Source organism: Cynocephalus volans, chromosome 7 (assembly GCF_027409185.1).
Source record: "Cynocephalus volans isolate mCynVol1 chromosome 7, mCynVol1.pri, whole genome shotgun sequence".
In the NCBI taxonomy this organism is placed as follows: domain Eukaryota; kingdom Metazoa; phylum Chordata; class Mammalia; order Dermoptera; family Cynocephalidae; genus Cynocephalus; species Cynocephalus volans.
In genome coordinates, this window is record NC_084466.1 from 135,170,230 (window position 1) to 135,190,890 (window position 20,661).

The 20,661-nt window shown below is 40.2% G+C and overlaps 1 protein-coding gene across 1 annotated transcript in view; it reads left to right on the forward strand.

Moving 5' to 3' along the window:
- Nucleotides 1-20,661, forward strand: part of CFAP58 (cilia and flagella associated protein 58) — a 106,758-nt gene that overhangs the window by 33,955 nt on the left and 52,142 nt on the right. The window contains exons 10-14 of the mRNA XM_063101605.1: nucleotides 8,871-9,032; nucleotides 9,689-9,835; nucleotides 15,849-15,989; nucleotides 16,742-16,965; nucleotides 19,374-19,485. Coding sequence (XP_062957675.1) covers nucleotides 8,871-9,032; nucleotides 9,689-9,835; nucleotides 15,849-15,989; nucleotides 16,742-16,965; nucleotides 19,374-19,485 — 786 coding nt within the window. The remainder of the gene's footprint in view (nucleotides 1-8,870; nucleotides 9,033-9,688; nucleotides 9,836-15,848; nucleotides 15,990-16,741; nucleotides 16,966-19,373; nucleotides 19,486-20,661) is intronic.

The following is a 20,661-nucleotide window of genomic DNA, read 5'->3' on the forward strand; positions in this document are numbered from 1 at the left end:
ATATCATACAACCTTTAAAGAGTGAATTAGAGCTATTTCAGATGATTTCCACAAGGTATTATTGAGTGATGAAAAGCAAAGTGCATAAAAGTATATATAACAAGATCCCATTTGGCTAAAAAAATAAAAATAACCCCCCCCCAAACAAAACAGAACAAAACAAAATAAAAAAACAAACAAATCCCTGTATCTTTACATTTGCTAGTTGAATAACTTTGTGGCTATTAGTTCTTTTGACCTCACTTTCCTTCTTTGTAAATTGGGGTGATAATAATAGACATCTTATATGATTTTCGTGAAGATTGGATGAGTTAATATATGTAAAATGCCAGGTACATAGAAAGTAACTGATGATGAATATTAGTTATTATTATGTTGTAGATCTGAGTAGAATATGCAGAATTCAAAGAAAAATATGGAAGGGTATATACACTAGATTGTTAACCTAGTTACATTATGCATAGATCAGGGGCTGATGTGGGCTGAAGGGAGAAGGACTGTCCAAGTACACAAGAAAAAGGAAATAAATGTATATTTCACATTTATGAATTTAATTTAAGTTATGGCTTGTAAGACTATGTATAAAGAAATTAAATTAAACTATTTTTTATTTTTATTTTTATTTTATTTTTTTTTTTTATTTTTTTATTTTTTTTTTTTTATGCAAAATTTTATTTTGTCGATATACATTGTAGCTGATTAATGCTCCCCATCACCAAAACCTCCCTCCCTTCTCCCTCCCCCCCTCCCCCCCAACCATGTCCTTTCTGTTTGTTTGTTGTATCAACTTCAAATAATTGTGGTTGTTATATCTTCTTACCCCCCCCCCGTTTGTGTGTGTATGTGTGTATGTGTGTGTGTGAATTTATATATTAATTGTTAGCTCCCACCAATAAGTGAGAACATGTGGTATTTCTCTTTCTGTGCCTGACTTGTTTCACTTAACATAATTCTCTCGAGGTCCATCCATGTTGTTGCAAATGGCAGTATTTCATTCGTTTTTATAGCTGAGTAGTATTCCATTGTGTAGATGTACCACATTTTCCGTATCCACTCATCTGATGATGGGCATTTGGGCTGGTTCCAACTCTTGGCTATTGTAAAGAGTGCTGCGATGAACATTGGGGAACAGGTATACCTTCGACTTGATGATTTCCATTCCTCTGGGTATATTCCCAACAGTGGGATGGCTGGGTCGTATGGTAGATCTATTTGCAATTGTTTAAGGAACCTCCATACCATTTTCCATAGAGGCTGCACCATTTTGCAGTCCCACCAACAATGTATGAGAGTTCCTTTTTCTCCGCAGCCTCGCCAGCATTTATCGTTCATAGTCTTTTGGATTTTAGCCATCCTAACTGGGGTTAGATGGTATCTCAATGTGGTTTTGATTTGCATTTCCCGGATGCTGAGTGATGTTGAGCATTTTTTCATATGTCTGTTGGCCATTTGGATATCTTCCTTAGAGAAATGCCTACTTAGCTCTTTTGCCCATTTTTTAATTGGGTTGCTTGTTTTCTTCTTGTAAAGTTGTTTGAGTTCCTTATATATTCTGGATATTAATCCTTTGTCAGATGTATATTTTGCAAATATTTTCTCCCACTCTGTTGGTTGTCTTTTAACTCTTTTAATTGTTTCTTTTGCTGTGCAGAAGCTTTTTAGTTTGATATAATCCCATTTGTTTATTTTTCCTTTGGTTGCCCGTGCTTTTGGGGTCGTATTCATGAAGTCTGTGCCCAGTCCTATTTCCTGAAGTGTTTCCCCTATGTTTTCTTTAAGAAGTTTTATTGTCTCAGGGTGTATATTTAAATCCTTAATCCATTTTGAGTTGATTTTAGTATATGGTGAGAGGTATGGATCTAGTTTCATTCTCCTGCATAACGATATCCAGTTATCCCAGCACCACTTGCTGAAGAGGCAGTCCCTTCCCCAGTGAATAGGTTTGGTGCCTTTGTCAAAGATCAGATGGCAGTAAGTGTGAGGGTTGATTTCTGGATTCTCTATTCTATTCCATTGGTCAGTGTGTCTGTTTTTATGCCAGTACCATACTGTTTTGGTTATTATAGCTTTGTAGTATAGCTTAAAGTCAGGTAGTGTTATGCCTCCAGCTTTATTTTTTTTGCTGAGCATTGCTTTGGCTATTCGTGGTCTTTTATTGTTCCATATAAATGTCTGAATAGTTTTTTCCATTTCTGAGAGAAATGTCTTTGGAATTTTGATGGGGATTGCATTGAATTTGTATATCACTTTGGGTAGTATGGACATTTTCACTATGTTGATTCTTCCAATCCAAGAGCATGGGATATCTTTCCACCTTCTTGTATCCTCTCTAATTTCTCTCAGCAGTGGTTTGTAGTTCTCATTATAGAGATTTTTCACCTCCTTGGTTAACTCAATTCCTAAGTATTTTATTTTTTTGGTGGCTATTGTAAATGGGCAGGCTTTCTTGATTTCTCCTTCTGCATGTTCACTATTGGAGAAAAGAAATGCTACTGATTTTTGTGTGTTGATTTTGTATCCTGCTACTGTGCTGAAATCATTTATCAATTCCAACAGTTTTTTTGTAGAGGTTTTAGGCTGTTCGATATATAGGATCATGTCATCTGCAAACAGGGACAGTTTGACTTCATCTTTTCCAATCTGGATGCCCTTTATTTCCTTCTCTTCTCTGATTGCTCTGGCTAGTACTTCCAACACTATGTTGAATAGGAGTGGTGAGAGTGGGCATCCTTGTCTAGTTCCTGTTCTTAAAGGAAAAGCTTTCAGCTTTTCCCCATTCAGGATGATATTGGCAGTGGGTTTGGCATATATGGCTTTAATTATGTTGAGATACTTTCCCTCTATACCTAACTTATAGAGGGTCTTTGTCATGAATGAGTGCTGAACTTTATCAAATGCTTTTTCAGCATCTATAGAGATGATCATATGGTCCTTGTGTTTGAGTTTATTAATATGGTGTATCACATTTATTGATTTGCGTATGTTGAACCAACCTTGCATCCCTGGGATGGATCCCACTTGATCGTGATGAATAATTTTTCGTATGTGTTGCTGTATTCTGTTTGCTAGTATTTTAGTGAGGATTTTTGCATCTATATTCATCAAGGATATCGGCCTGTAGTTTTCTTTTTTGGTTATATCTTTACCTGGTTTTGGTATCAGGATGATGTTTGCTTCATAGAATGAGTTTGGGAGATTTGCGTCCGTTTCAATCTTTTGGAATAGTTTGTAAAGAATCGGTGTCAATTCCTCTTTGAATGTTTGGTAAAATTCTGCTGTGAATCCATCTGGTCCTGGGCTTTTCTTTGTTGGGAGCCTTCTGATAACAGCTTCAATCTCCTTTATTGTTATTGGTCTGTTCAAATTTTCTACGTCTTCACGGTTCAGTTTTGGGAGCTTGTGTGTGTCCAGAAATTTATCCATTTCCTCCAGATTTTCAAATTTGTTGGCGTATAGTTGTTTATAGTAGTCTCGAATGATTCCTTGTATTTCAGATGAATCAGTTGTAATATCGCCTTTTTCATTTCTAATTTTTGTTATTTGAGTCTTCTCTCTTCTTTTTTTTGTTAGCCATGCTAATGGTTTGTCAATTTTATTTATCTTTTCAAAAAACCAACTTTTTGATTCGTTGATCTTTTGAATTGTTTTTTGGTTTTCAATTTCATTCAGTTCTGCTCTGATCTTAATGATTTCTTTCCGTCTGCTAACTTTAGGATTGGATTGTTCTTGTTTTTCTAGTTCTTTAAGGTGAAGTGTTAGGTTGTTCACTTGCCATCTTTCCATTCTTCTGAAGTGAGCATTTAATGCAATAAATTTTCCCCTCAATACTGCTTTTGCAGTATCCCACAGGTTTTGGTATGATGTATCATTGTTTTCATTAGTTTCAATAAACTTTTTGATTTCCTGCTTGATTTCTTCTTGGACCCATATGTCATTAAGTAGAATGCTGTTTAATTTCCATGTGTTTGTATAGTTTCCAGAGTTTTGTTTGTTATTAATTTCTAGTTTTAATCCATTGTGGTCTGAGAAGATACATGGGATAATTCCAACTTTTTTGAATTTATTGAGACTTGATTTGTGACCTAATATGTGATCTATCTTGGAGAATGATCCATGTGCTGATGAGAAGAATGAATATTCTGAGGTTGTTGGGTGGAATGTTCTGTAGATATCTGCCAATTCCAATTGGTCTAGAGTCTTGTTTAGATCTTGTGTTTCTCTACTGATTCTTTGCCTAGATGATCTGTCTAATATTGACAGTGGAGTGTTCAGGTCCCCTGCTATTATGGTATTAGTGTCTATTTCCTTCTTTAGGTCTAATAGAGTTTGTTTTATAAATCTGGCTGCTCCAACATTGGGTGCGTACATATTTATGATTGTTATGTCTTCTTGATGGATCAGTCCTTTTATCATTAAGTAGTGTCCCTCATTGTCTCTTTTTATGGTTTTTAGTTTAAAGTCTATTTTGTCAGATATAAGAATAGCCACTCCAGCTCGTTTTTCTTTTCTGTTTGCATGGTAAATCTTTTTCCATCCTTTTACTCTTAGTCTGTGTGAATCTTTATGGGTGAGGTGGGTCTCTTGTAGGCAGCATATAGTTGGGTCCTGCTTTTTGATCCAGTCAGCCAGTCTGTGTCTTTTAATTGGGGAATTTAAGCCTTTAACATTAAGAGTTGTTATTGAAAGGTGTTGATTTATTCCTAGCATTTTATTGGTTGTTTGGTTGTCTTAGGTGTCTTTTGTTCCTTGCTTTCTGATTTACTGTTTGGTTTCTTTGTTTGTTGGTTCCTTAGGTTGTAGATAGTGTTTTTGTTAGCTTGTTTTCTCTTCATGAATGCCATTTTTATTGTACTAGCGGGTTTAGATTTTTCTTAGGTTTTTATGGCAGTGGTAGTTATTTTTCAGGAACCAAACCCAGTACTCCCTTGAGGATTTCTTGTAAGGGTGGTCTTGTGGTAGTGAACTCCCGCAGTTTTTGTTTGTCTGAGAAATATACTATTTGCCCCTCATTTCGGAAGGATAGCCTTGCAGGGTAGAGTATTCTTGGCTGGCAATCTTTGTCTTTTAGTATTTTGAAAATATCATCCCATTCCTTTCTAGCTTTTAGGGTTTGTGATGAAAAGTCTGATGTTAACCTGATTGGGGCTCCCTTATAGGTGATTTGACGCTTCTCTCTTGCAGCTTTTAAGATTCTCTCTTTGTCTCTGAGTTTTGCCAATTTGACTATGACATGTCTTGGAGAAGGCCTTTTTGGGTTGAATACGTTTGGAGATCGTTGAGCTTCCTGGATCTGAAGATCTGTGATTTTTCCTATACCTGGGAAGTTTTCTGCCACTATTTTGTTGAATATGTTTTCAATGGAATCTCCATTTTCCTCCCCTTCTGGAATACCCATGACTCGGATATTTGAGCGCTTGAGGTTGTCTGATATCTCTCTCAGATTTTCTTCCATGTCCTTGATTCTTTTTTCTTTCTTTTTGTCTGCTTGTGTTATTTCAAACAGCCCATCTTCAAGTTCAGAGGTTCTCTCTTCAACTTCAACAAGCCTGCTGGTTAAACTCTCCGTTGTGTTTTTTATTTCGCTGAATAACTTCTTCAGTTCAGCAAGTTCTGCTACATTTTTTTTCAGGACATTGATTTCCTTGTATATTTCCTCTTTCAGATCCTGTATACTTTTCCTCATTTCATCATGATGTCTAGCTGAGTTTTCTTGTATCTCATTCAGTTTCCTTAGAATTATCACTCGAAATTCCTTATCAGTTATTTCAAGGGCTTCTTGTTCTGTAGGATCTAGAGTATGAGATTTATTAACTTTTGGTGGTGTACTTTCTTGATTTTTTGTATTTCTGGTGTCTTTTTTTTGGTGTTTATTCATTGTGGCAGGGGGTTTCACAGTCCACCGGTTTAAGACTAATGACTAACTAGGATGTTGCTGTGGTTGCCAATTTGGTATGGCTCCCGCCGTGACTGCTCAGTTGGCCTCTAGTGTCTTGTGTGTGTGGTTGCCTCGGGTCTTGGGCTTCTCCGGGGATCCACCTTTCTGGTCAGCTTGTACTCTGCTGGGCTGGTGGATCACGTACCACAGGGTGTGTGATCTCTGTTGAGCTTTCACTTTCTGTACAGGACTTCTCCCCGTTCAGTGTGCTCTGGCCCAGGCTGTTAGATTGTGCAGTGGCGACCCCACCGGGTGTGTGGTTTCTGTCCAGTCTCCGCCTCCCTGGCCGCACGTCTCCCCCCTCTGTGCACACTGTGCTGGGTTGGGGCGTGTCTTCTGCACCCCTCGTCTATCAGCTGGGCCTTCAAGACCCTGCTCAGCACCGCCTCGCCCAGGAAGTCTACCAGGTTTCTGCTAGGCACAGACGACCAGTCTCTCTGGGTGCCTTTGTAGCACTGTGTAGATCTTTCTCGGGTCTTGTTCACCTTTGTATCCCCCCGGTATAAACCGAGTCTAGTGCCCGCCTGCAGCCTGCTCTCCGGCAGGTTCAAGCAGACCTGGGAACTCTCCTACCACACTATTCCCAACCAGAAATTCGTTAGGCTTTTTTCCAAACTGGTGGTCGCAGAGATGGTATCTGCCTCCCAGTAACAGGAAGTTTACCGGGGCCGGAGTCCAGGGTGTGGTGGAGTGACAGTCGGCCCGCCCGTACTTCCTAGCCCTCCCAAAACTGGTCGGGACGCCCCACACCCCCAGCCCTGCCAGAGAACCGTGGAGGGAGTGGGAGAGGAGGCCGGCCCGCAGGGTCCGGAAAGCCCCGCGCCAGGCCAAGCAAATGGGCTCAGTGATGGCCGAGCAGGGCGGAGCTGCCCGCACCTGGGAAAATGGAGGCAGCACCGGGGCAATGAGTGGCCTGGTGGTGCAGGCGGGGAGCCGCGTGGGCATCCACCCCCCGAACAGAGCTTTGCCAGGGATCACTCACAGTGCTGTGCCAGGTCGGGCGCTCGCTCTGTCTCTGGTTTGTTGCCTTCCGTGTTCTCGGCGCTGCCGCCTCGGGCTGTTCAGTCGCGGCGCCGCTCCGGCGCTCCCAGGAGTCTTCTTTAATGCCGGCCTGAAACCTCGAATCCTGGATAGGGCAGCTGGCCGCCTTCAGTGCGGCCCCAGCCTCCGGGATCCTGGCTGCATCCACAGCAGCCCTGGCGCCGTGTTCCCTGTTTCAAGACTCGCTTTTGCAGCTAAGAATCAGTTCTTTTCCTGCTCCACACTTCAAAGCTGTTGCCTGTAAATGAGGCAGCCTCTCCTGCCGGGGGCAAAGTGGCGTTGAGCCCCCACGACCGGCCAGCAGCAGCAGTCCTCCCTTAAGAGATGGCCAGAGAAAGGTCCGCAAGTTTCCCGGCTGCCTGAGGCCCAGTGGCCACCTTTTCCACCTCAGCTACTCCGCGCCAGCCGCCGCAGCCGCCGCCATCTTGAAACCCTGTGTTAGGTTCTAAAGCACAGTGATATCCAGACCTGGCTGCCATCAGAATCACCAGGGGAGCTTTTAAGAAAACACAAGCTTGGGCCACCAAATTAAACTATTTTTTAAATGAAGAGTTTATTACTGAGTATATCAGATCAATTGACCCAGTAAGAATAGTGTAAAATAATATATGTTGAGAGACATTTGCTAAAATTTAATCCCATTGCTCCATAAATATCTGTAAGAAAACTTTGAAATGTGCTTATTTAAAGATATGAAGGATAAATATTTTAAACAACAGCCATCTTTGCACCTGATGAGAAAACACTAAAACAGGGCTTCTCAGAGTGTATTGTCTGCAGTAGTAATTCCACAAGCAGAAAAAAGGATTCTGGTAGTGCAATAACTTGGGCATGTGTTGCTCACAGTAGCCCACACCTGAATCACAATGAATACCAGCATGGCAAAGGTCTAAGAGGCCCTATTCCACCTTTAGGTTCTAGGTAAAATGTTACTTCCTCAGAGGAATCTGCTATGGCCATGTTACTTCAAATATGTCCCGTTTCCGCCATTCTGTCACATTGCTTTACTTCCTTCCGTTGTAACCATTAATGAACTCCCCTAAAATGCAGTGAATTCTTAAGAATTTTCTCTTGTGTCTTCTGGTTGTTATTTACATCATAATTTCATGGAAGTAATCAGTTTTCCTTGATAAAATTTTTCTTCTTAAGGAATTTTTAAGGAAGTTTGTCTTCAAGAAATCAACTTCTGTGGACCTTGCTGCTGAGGGTCGTGATTACATAATTTCTGCTTATACACGTTGCTTGTTGAGAGGTATTGGCTCACAGTGGAATTTCAGGACTCAATTCTTCATACTTGCGAAGAGGAGGCAGTCATTCTCGCCTCTCATTTTTTTCCTGGAAGTGTTTTGTGCACAATAGAATGTATTTTTCTGAAGTCCTTTGAGTTCCGCTGATGGAGTGAGTTTGACATTGGCAAGACACCCTTATGATTGCCACCAGCATTGAAAGGCCACTTTTCTCTCTCATGGCTAACTTTATGAAGCACCCAGTGTGACCAAACAGTTATCTCTTATCTTTCATAGTGCTTTGTGTTAAGAACTGTTTAAGCCTGTGGCTTTTTTTTTTTTTCCTTTCTTTTTTGGTGGGTGGGGTGTTCAGAAGAGGTTTTCAGAATTAAAAGAATTTATTTTTTTGTTCCTCTCTCTCTTGTGATCACAAAATAACGGTTAAGCCTTTATACTTGAGCAGAACTCTGGCATAGATAAAATGTATGTTTGCTCCTAACCAGCTGGGCTGAATTTCTGTGTAGTACTGCAGTGATTATAGCCACACTCAGACTTTCTAACTGCTGGCATCTCTACCAGCCACCCTTAGATAAAAAACTCCATTTGTCCTGAACCGATGAGCACAGATGGGCTATTTAACCATATTGATATACTTCTTTCTCCTCCAGGTCCTCATGTACATGGAAGACATAAAAACCCGTGAAATGCAGATTTTTGACTACAAGAAAAAAATAGCTGAATCAGAGACTAAGTTAAAACAGCAACAGAACCTGTATGAAGCTGTAAGGTCAGACAGGAATCTGTATAGCAAAAATCTGGTTGAGGCCCAGGTAAAGAATATATTTATGTCTTTACATTTTGATTTCTCTCACCCTGGGTTTGAAGCAGTCCTGCTATCATAATGGCGGAATTTAGAATAGACCACGAAAGAAATCTTGTAAATCAGGAAGAATTCACCTGAAAAAGAAGATCAATTTGTGCAAAACTATCAGGTTGTTTGAAATGGAAATGACACAGCTTAATAGGATGTGGAGATCATGGTTCTACTTTTAATTTTAGTATAGAATCACCATTCTCTTTTTTCTAATTTTTAAGACTGCTAATAGCTACAATGACTCAGAGGTCAGTGGCAGACTTTAGTCATTTAATCACAGAGTGTTGCTTCAAAATCTTTTAGTTATAATGTTTTTTGTGCTTCCAATTCTTGTAAAATGAGGAATAAAGTGTGTGTGTGTGTGTGTGTATGTGTATTATTCATTATGTCTACTTTGTATATATCCCATGAGAATATTTTAAAATTTAATGTTATAAAATACTTTGAGACTGGTGGGCTCAAGAGACAAAGGAATAGCCCAGTTGTAATTGGTCAAGAAACCATTGTTTTGGGAGAGCTTCCCTTAAAAGCTCTTAAATATGTATTGAACTTCCATAGGACAGTGGTGTCTATTTAATTCACTTTCAAACATTTCTCTTTTCATTTCATTAGGATGAAATAACGGAAATGAAGAGAAAGTTAAAGATTATGACCCATCAGATAGATCAGCTGAAAGAAGAAATCTCTGCCAAAGAGTCAGCACTTGTGAAGCTGCATCTGGAACAGCAGCGAATAGAAAAGGAAAAGGAAACATTGAAGGTACAGACCTTATAGTAAAGGAGATGGACCAATAACCCATCTACCTGCTGAGACAGACTTCACTCTCACTGAAGGCATCAAGGGGCAGAGAGAAAAATCAAGGCTGCCAGTGGTCGCAATTGTTAGTTACCCAAACTGACCCACGCAAGGCACCAGGAGGAGGAACTCTACCATCTCCAGGTCAGGGTTCCTTACAGGTAGTGCTGCCAGGTAGAGTGGGCGAAGGAGGTAGTGGAGATGCACAAACACCTAGCTCATTTGTGCTGGCTGTCATACATTGGTGGAAGAGAACCTAGCAGGTTGGCAGTACCCAGGAACTCCTTGAGCTTGCAGATGGCTACAATCCCTTTGCATTCATGACCCGAGTCCAGCCCTTGTGCCCACACCCAATCCTCACTGACACCTCCCTGGACCTCCTATAAGGTGATGCTTTGTCACTCTGCTCTTAGTCATTGTGTACTTCCTGTGTGTGTGAGTTTTCTGCCTGCAATTTACTTAGTTACTGGGTGTCAGAGCTTTGTCCACATTTGGTTTGCCCTGGAACGGGTTCATAGTTCACTTTACCTCTGTGGGCCTAAGAACCTTGCAGTTGCTCCTCCAGGGATCACCTTGGTCTTCATATATCTTACTAAGACATACCCTTTTAAATCTAATTTAGAACATTCTACGTCTGCTAACGTAAAGACTCTTTCCAAGAACACATACCAAAGAATTACACCATTCCAAATTCTTGAACCAAACGTGTTTTTTACTGTATGCATCACTAAATGTGATGTATTTTCCTTTTCCTATCTAATCCAGCATATTTCCCTTCTAATCCATTTGTCCAAAGAATTAAGAAAAGGAACTTCTAAGAGAATGATGCCACTTTTATTTTGAGAATGTATGTGGAGAATATTCATGGATGCTTATGAATCATTTGCAGGAACTGTTTACAACAAACTAGAAACTGGGTACCTTGGTTTTTGCTCACATTAGCTTTCAAAGGCAGTCCCTGTCTTGAAAATGTCCCTATCTAGTGTTGGACAGGTTAAAAAAATGCCATATTCCCTTGATTCTAAGATTCCATGGATTGAAATATGCACTCTCAATTTAATAATGGGTTTTGTCAACTTAATGATAGGTTTTCATGGAAATAGAACTACTACATTAAATTAACTTAAGGCACATTTGGTTTAAGAAATATTAAACTGTAACAAAAGTGCCTTTACAGAAAAGATATGGTAATTGGTATATTTACTTGTCTGAGACTTTCATCTCCCCCACTCCAGCTTATGATAGAAGAATACAAAATTCTGTCTTAAAATTTATTTATATACAAAGACACATGCATATGTTTTCTAAACTTTGAAAATACCCAGCATCTATGCCCTTATTTCCCTTGTTCAAAAGCAGAGGTTTTTTTTTTTTTTTTTTTTTTGTGACCAGTAAGGGGATTGTAACCCTTGGTGTGGTGTCACCTGCACCGTGCTCAGCCAGTGAGCGCACCAGCCATCCCTATATAGGATCCGAACCCGCGGCCTCGGCGCTCCCAGCGCCGCACTCTCCTGAGTGAGCCACGGGGTCGGCCCCAAAAGCAGAGTTTTATAGAAGGCAGTTTGCTCCACCCTGGAGCCTGTAGGGGGATGGGGTTTATTTATCACTGAATGAATCAGAAGAATCTTATTATAGGCATTGTTTCACCCATAGGCCTCATGTACCATGTTAGCAAGGCTTCAGTGTAATACAAGTGGAGCACCGTCTCTTTCTTTTAGAGGATGGTGTTGGTTCTCATCTCTTACTTTCCCAAATGATACACTATTAAAAAGATTAATTATTACCCCATAATGGGGTCCTAGGTGGAAGTAACCACCTTCTATGAAATTCTGCTTTAGAATAACGTCCTATACAAAAGATCAAGTATTCTTAATTCCTTAGCTTGATTTTGGTTAATATTTATTTCAATCATGCCCTCCCTTATCAGGCATCTACACATATAGCTCCAGAGAAGCGTCATAAGAAAAATAAAATAAAGGGCAATAGGGACTGGTTATTTGGTCCTGGGTCAGCAGAGTTGGCAGCTGGTGGACATGAGGGATGATAAAAGGGTTCTGCTCTGGAGAGTCTGCTTCAAATGGGAATCCCAGGTCTGGATGACTTTAGGTCATTGATTATAGAAAGATGATTGCTTTGGACTTGTGAAACTAGGCTGCCTTTTCTCCCAGCATTTCCCATTAAGGCAAGAATGAGGAACAGAGAAAAGAGGCCTGCTTGATTTACTATTTGAGGCTACCTAAGGGTGACTTGCAATCGTGCACCGACTGGATAATTTTGGCTGATCATTAAGCCCATTTGACATTCTTAAGAAAAATGTGCCAGCTCAAATGTCCAGTTTCAGGCTCTTGACTTTTTTAGCCTAAGAATTTGAATCACATTCCACAAAGGTATCTAGATTTCAGGCATCTAATGTTTGTGAACCAAAATCCTGGAATAAAGGGCAGATTTTCTATAACTTTGCTCTGAGAGACATTTATCTTATTATTTTGAGTTCTACAAAGCTGTGTGGGTACATAATCCTTCTTGGAGCCCTAGTCTGCTTGGTAGACTATGAGATGCCTTTTATCAGGACAACCCAATTTACTACTTCTCCAAGCTGATAGACAAACAATTGTCCATAGTAGGTCATCCCCCTCAACAGAAAAATCACGCTCCTCCATGTTTCTTTTCCTTTTTCAGTTAACACCAAGCTCTACTGACTCCTCAGGATCCTAGACATTGTCAGCGTACTATGGGTATGACAGAATGTCAATAGTTCTCTGCAGACATTGCTGCGTTCACCTGCCCATCCTGTCCCAGTCTCGTTTCATCAGCACTGAAGGAGTTTTCTCGTTTGGTGTGTCTGCCTTCCAGCCCTAACAAGCCCCCAATTCTGTCTCATCACTTCCCAATCATCCCACATCTATCTGACAGCACTTTGATTCTTGGTGAATAATTCAGCAGCAACTTCTCTGTGTCCAGAGCTCAACACCGCATTAAGGACTGGCTTCAGGGCACCTTTTACTTATCCATTTACTTAGTGGCCGCTGTAGCATTGACATGGATAGGGAGCTGTCATTTCATGAGAGAGAGAGAAAAAGCCCAATTATTCTTGCGGCAAGAAGACTTGAGGTGGTCCTGTTTGTTTTGCTGGATATAAACAGATGGTTTCTGTGAAACACAATGAGTGGCGGGATCATGTAGGAACAGGTGACAGTCCTGCAAGTATGGCTTATGAGATATGATTTATGCCCCTAGCCAAATTAGATGAGATATAATCCATAAACACTGATTGCAAAATTGTGTAATTTCTGAAGGGTGTGTTCTGCCATCTCATAACAACTTCATAGCACCAGTAACACTTGAATAGGTGCAGAAACTTCAGGTCCCACCTAGGATATTGCCTGTTGGCTTTTGAGTGCACAGCAGTCTTTACGATCTTTCCTGGGTGAGACAGCTCAGATTTATTACTGCTAAATGCATTAGACCCAAGGTATTTTGTTGATGCTAACATTTGCTGCCAACGTCTAATGCCAAATCTTGTTTACAGCCCATAAATTTATGACACAAGGAGACCACTCAGAATTTTGATATATTATGAAAAAAGTACCCAGCAATGCCAAACGCACGAGTGGTTTTACATTTCAGACAGATACTTTACACTCTGTTGATTGCATTTTAATATAACAGGGGTTTCATTTTGTTCTGCTGATGGATTCTGATCAGCTCTTGGCACTTAGGAACAGGAAAGTGAATGTTGCACATCTGGGAAAATAAAAGTTTTATTAAAGAAAGCATGAGCCAAACAGATATTTTATCGCTGTCTTTGCTGTCACCTTAAATGATTATAGAAACAGAAAGGCTGGCTCTTCGCTCCCTTTCTTAACAGGCAATCCTCCTTGGGTGGTAGATACTAGACCAGATCTTTTCTCAATGAGTATTTCCTTTTGCTTATTCCTAGACCAAAGCATATTTCATGAATGAACAAATAGAATGTCATAAAGGAAACCCTTGGTTTTACAGTAGCTGGTTGCACTAGTTTGTGATATTGCATATCTATTACTAGGTGTACAGTATCTTCTACTGTTTGGGTAAGTTAAGTTTGAGGTGTGGAATTAACGACTCCTGGTCTTCATGGATTAGAGGCGGGCCTTGACTAGAGTTGGATTGGTTTATAGGCACTTACAAATATGAGATTTTCTATCGTCTTGGTGACCATTCTGGGTAGGTGGGGTTGAGGCAACCTAATTCTTACTTGGAGGAAAAAATGATTACTCTTTCACTGTCATGTGCCAACCTGCAAGCCATTGGCAATTTGGAGCCTTAATATCTTGTCATTTCCCTTGTGATTCCAGGTGTGGGTGGAAGCAGAGCTGCTCCTCCTCATTTGTTTCTTCTTATGTGGATCTGGCCTGTGATACCACTTGTCTTTCCCATCTGGGCATGGAATCTCTCAAAGACATACTGTTCTTTCCATTAATGTGGGTAACCCCCCCCCACTGTATATTCATACAGTACATGGCATGCAAGGCTGTTCCCAGCCTGGCCCAGCTATCTGCCAGCCTTGCCTCCTGCTATTTATTCCCTACCTAACACTCTAATCCAGCCACACCGGATGCTTTGCTGTCTGGTCAATGCACCAGGCACTTCATAGTTTGCAGGCGTTGTTCACACAAGCCTGACTGTTGTACGCCCAGCACGTACCCCTCCATTTTAGCAGTATCTGTCAACTGCCAAGGAACTGACTGGTTCCTCCCTCTAAACCAAACCCAAGGCAGAAATAGAAACTTCCTGTATATTTCCCGTGTGCTCCCATGTCCTTTTTCACATGGTAGATAGCATTTTCACACTGTCGTTGGCTATATTCATCATCTCCATGGACGGTGAATCCCTCAAATCTTACTCATCTTTTGTATTTGATTTGGAACTATTGGGTGGTGACTGTAGTGGGAGCACAGGCTTTGGAATCAGAAGATCTTTGTTGGAATCTCAACTCTGCTATTTACTAGCTCTGTGACCTTGGGCAAGTTATTTGCTTTTCTTTGTCTCTGTAATTGCACTTGCAAAATGGAGATAAGAGTAGCTCTGCAAAATGCCTACTGTCATGCCTGGATATTATAGGTCACAAATATACTTGTGGAATAGTAGAGAACATGTACTTGGATGAGAGGAATTTTCCTTTTGAAATTTACCAGTTCATAGCACCTTTTCCCCATCATCTGTGATTTCCATGCAACTTCAAGGGCAAGACTCAGGTCTGAGTTCTCTGAGAAAGTGTCCCTGATGACCCCAGCCCAGTGATGACTTTTCCTTTGACCTTCTGTAACATCCATTCACTGTCTGCATGATAACAATGATACTGAAAAATTATTGCCTGGGCTTATTAATATTTGCATAATACATATTTATATATTTTATCCTCTCATCTGGATTAAAAGTGTCTTATGAGTAGGATCTATATGTCTTTTTATACCATGACATCCCTTCTGTTCCATCACAATGTTTTACAAGACAGACACTTATTTGTTATCTTTGACTGATTTAATCTTTGCTTGTAATGGGCTTTATCTTTGCTGTTGATGTACTGGTGATATTAGGACCATGACAGAGGCCTCCCCTGTCCTTACTCCCACATTCTCTTCTGCATATTCTTTGTGAATTCTCCTGATGTTTAGCTGGTAGGAGATGAAGTACTGCTGAAGACCAGTGAAGCCCTTGATACACATATACAGAAAAATGATAGAAATCCCCTCAAGGGCACAACTCATAGAATAAACATGATCACTGTAATGTGCACTGCTGTTTCTTTATGGGCTTTGTGTGTGTGTGTGTGTGTGTGTTGTAAGCTGGTTTTGCTTGTGAGAGTGATGAAACCGTGTTAAATGAAACATCAGAGGAAAGTGTAAGAAGCACAACTGTTCCTCTGAATCCAGGCCCTGTAGTCCTGGTTTGTGTTGTTACTGAATGAAATTCGTCAGCATCTTTCATTTTTTGTCAGGCTGAGCTGCAGAAGCTGAGACAACAAGCCCTGGAGACCAAACACTTCATTGAAAAGCAAGAAGCTGAAGAGAGAAAACTCCTGCGGATCATTGCTGAGGCCGATGGGGAGAGGTTGAGACAGAAGAAGGAATTAGACCAGGTAGGACACCCCATCAGTTCTGCAGACCTCATCAGCAGACATGAGTGTTTGATTCACAAATCCTCATTCCTCTCTAAGCTCTGCCATTTACCTGTGTTGGAAGAACAGCAGCAGAAGCCCATCTTGTGTTGACTAATTATGAAATGTTCATTTATGTGACTCAGATTTATGAGCACTTCCTATGTGTCAGTCACTCTTTTAGGCACTGGGGACACCTTGGCCAATAAGACCATAAGGTCCCTGTTCCCAGGAGCTTACATTCTAGTATAATATAATTGCTAGCTTATAATTGCAAGTAATAATTACATAATTTGAGAGATAGAAACTCAAATGCTTTCAGGGATCTGGCAGAGAGAAGTCAGCCAGTGCAAGGCAGTAAGAAGAAGTCATTTAAATTTAAATGACTTTGTGCCAGTCATTTAAATTTAAACATTTAAAAACATATGGGTTAGAAAACAAACCAACAAACAAAAATATATATCCATGGGCCAAGGATTATTGGGCAATTGGACTGTTATTTTTATTATGGATTATTTGCTGTATTGTGGATTCTTTTTCCAAGAAGATTGAAAACTCGAATGGGAAGAGTCCAGTGTTGACTGTCTAGCAGGGTATTTCCAGTGCCCAGCCCACGTGGTCCCCAGCACATGTGGGCATTCAATAGATATTCATTGACTGAGTGAATGCTGCTGCCATAATGATAAGCGAGACTTTTTGTTCCCTGGCGGCCATGACCTTCTCTACCTTTCTAGGTCATCAGTGAGAGAGATATCCTGGGGTCTCAGCTTGTTCGGCGCAATGACGAGTTGGCTTTGCTCTATGAGAAGATCAAGATCCAACAGTCTGTGCTGAATAAAGGCGAGAGCCAGTACAACCAGAGGGTGGAGGACATGAGAATCCTCAAACTTGAGATCAAGAAGCTTCGCCGGGAAAAGGGTATTCTTGCCAGGAGTGTAGCTAATGTCGACGAACTCAGGTAACAGGAGAGTCTCAGGGCTGAGGGCACAGCAGTTTGTGGGGAGCTCCCAAAATGACCTGGTATTTATGCTTGCTGGTCGTGGAAGGTCTTTATCAAGTTGTACAAAATGAATTTTATATGATGAAATTATTAGCACATAATGAGAACAACTTTTTCCTAAAATCTACATTGTACTCATGCTATTACAAAAATGAACTAGCTTCCTTTAGGAGGGCATGGGTGAATGCAAAAAGGTTTTGAAAAACTTTATTTTGGATTTTAAAAAAGAAATTTTGAGTCAAATCACAAACACCAACTAGTTGCAATTCAGAATTTTTCCCCCAATGAACTCTTTTGAATTTCTTTAATAAGGTAGTATGCAAGAGAAGGAGCATTGGTATTTAAATTTAATCCCGGTAACATTTGCACATCTTTTTCTTGGAATTACAGTATATACAGGATGAAAAGAGGTGAAAATTTAATTCTATCACTATTTGAAAACTTTTTGCTTAGAAGGCAGCCAAATTTTGTATCTCACCCTTGATTTATCTTCTGCAGCTTTCACTTTGGCTGAAAAGTGCTCCTTCTTTCTTTAAATCTTGCATTACACAAGATCTACTTTCCCTTTGGGAAAATATCATCATGTTTTATATAGGCAATTGCAGGAAACCAAATAAAGAGGTCTGGTATTTTCTCAGTAGCTATCTTTATTCCCCACAGACTTGTAGATCAACAGTATTCTTGACAACCTTGGGATAAGGACACAGTTTGGATCTGATTTTCAAATTAACTGGATTAGTAGATAGTTTTGATATTTAGATGTAGTGAATATGTTTATACAGCGAGATTGCCACTAACAAGGGTGGATCAATACTTTTTTTAAGAGTTGCTTGTATTTCATATGATAAAAGTAGTACAAATTCATTGTAGAAAATGTGGGAAATGTGCAAAAAAATGTAAAGAAGGGATTACAAAATCACTCATAACTTTACTACCCAGAGATACAACCATTGACATTTTGGAGACAAATGGATTCATTCTAAGTAGCTATTTCATGACCTCCAAGACCATCACTAAACTTGTCAGCAGTGAATTATTTTTATCACGTATACAAAGGACCAAATTTTACCCATTTCTAGTCAATGTTGCTGGTTTGTTGGTAATAGATTTTATTTTTCATTTCAATGGGAATGCAACTTAATAGAGATTGGAGGCAAGCAGGCATGAATTCCAATCTTAGCCTTGTCACCTAGAAGCTGTGTGACCTTGGGCAAATCTCTGAACTTCTCTGAGCTTCCAACTTGTAGTTCCAATTAAACACGAAAATGTAATGTGCCTAGCGTGGTGTCTAGTAAGCTGTCAAATATGGTAGCTAATACTTTTACCCTCCTCCTCTGAAAATAGTTTAGAAAATGGAGGTGTTAAAAATATGCTTTTAATTCTAAGCAGCTTGTTCTGAGCTCCCTGTTGAGTGAACATCATGCAGTTAATTCTAATGGTTTGTCATGCTAATGAGGGGAAGTTGTATTATTGGTTTAAATGAAGCAATTAAGTAAAAGAGATGGCTTAGTATTAGTAATCTTCACACCCGCAGCAGATGAGGACAGATAATAACATCCTTATTGCCCATGCCTCTCCTCCACCTCCCAGTGAAGATTCTCCTTCAGTAGGGTGGCAGCCAGCTCACAGGATACTGGAGCTTGCTGTAGCACATTACCTATTAACTAGAAACGCCCACAGATTTTAGAAGTATGTTTGAGCCAGAGCTAGTTCTTCAGGAATTTTTTAGCCATCTGCATAGTTGTGGAACGTGAGATGAAATATCACAGTTCCTAACCTGGAGTTTCTCAGTCCTGGCTGCACATTAGAACTAACAGCAGGACTTTAAAACCTGTGAAGCCCAGGCCCCAGGCTAGAGCCAGTAAAGCAGAATCCTGCTGGGGATTGGGTCCAGGCAAAGGGATGTTGTCAAAGCTCCTGAAATGATTCCACTCTGGTGAGGGTGGAGATGTTCTGCCCTAATTGGTGGCAGGTTATCACCTGCACCCCTGTATCTTGGCAGTCAGGTTCCAGGTGTGGAATGCAGACTGTTCACATACTGCTACTATCGAGGTGCTCTCATAATTCATCTTCCCCCTCATTCTTTCCATATACTTCTAAATTCTTGGAGTATCCAGAATCATGATTCTGAAACCCTGGTACCTTTTTTTTTTTTTTTTTTAAAGCTAAGGCAATTCTTGAGCTCTGTAAGAATTGATATCATCTGTGTCTCGCCCAGATGGGGGTGAGAGGTTGGTCTCAGTGTTCATAAAAGTCTCCTTAATTCCAACTTTTTATGCAAGACGTAGTGTGTATGTAACCACATAAAGATATGATATGCAAATAGGCAGATAATTTCTTTACAAAAGAAAATTTGTCTGATTCAGGCAGGAGCTTTTTCACACGCAAAGAGAATTCTTGAAGGAAAGGACACGATGCCGAGCCCTGGAGGAGGAGCTGGAGAACCCCATGAACGTGCACAGGTGGAGGAAGCTTGAGGTAACATCTGGCAGCGCATTCTCCCTGTCCCCAAATCTCTTCCCTAACTCATGTGAGGCTTCTAACCTAAAGCACAGTAAAGAAGCATGGTTTTATTGAATGCTCTGCAAATTGTCACCTAAAATGTGAGGCTGGATCAAATGTAAATTGGGTTGCTCCAGAACCAGACTTTCATTTGGGTTTTGTTTTAAAAGTCTTGGACAAAATCCTTTCTGCCAAAATAAGACCCAGTGAAAGCTGCAAATTGGCCTCACCAATTGACATTTATTTTTCTTGTTTAGGTAGTGTTTGGCCATCCAGTTATCCTGAGGCTACCTGTTAGTCTTGGATTGTTAATCGCCTTTATTTCTATTGGCCACCGTCTTTGCATCCTTTTATTTCTTGCAGGAAAGATGGTTTTGTAAACTAGCCCTTTTTTTTGAAGGACTGACATTATGTTAGCCAAACACTTTCTCTTAGGATCTGGGGAGCCAAAATCCCGGCGGTAGAGGATACATAGTCAACTTCACATTTTATTTTATGACTTCCTCATAGACATTACTACCAGCACTGAAAATAACAGTTAAAGACAAGCTCTGCTTATTCAAGAAAAAGATAGCTGTCTCCTTTAGTTCTACCTAGCAATATGGGTGCTAAATAGGGCTTTGACTAAGTGAACCATTAAAGGTGTTGGGAGATGTAAGTATGTGATATATGAAAGAGCATGCAAAGTAGAGAATCAGCTAAGTAGGTTTTTATTTTTCATTTTGATCTTTTTCCTTTAAACCAAGAAAGCATTAAGGGTAATGCATTATAAATTGTCATGTAAACAAGAGACCTGAATTTAACAACATCCAGTCCTGCCAAGTGACTGCACCAAATCTAGTCCTAGTATATGGATTTCAGTTGGCACTTCGTGGGTATTTCTTAAGCAGAGTCAGAGTCAATGGAATATCTTTTTCCTCTCTGTTTTGGACCTTCATTTATTCCTCTTCAAATGCCAAGAGTGGCATAGTTTACTAACCCTACGAAATATGGATATGTGTTGAGAAGTGGAGCTGAGATTTTAAATCTATTTGTTCTCACATTAGTTTATTCCATGTGTTTTCAAGCAGATCTTTAAAGTTTCCAATTTTATGTCAATTTCTATTAAAAAATTAGAAAATAGAGACTCCAGGAGGCAGTTGAAAATATTTT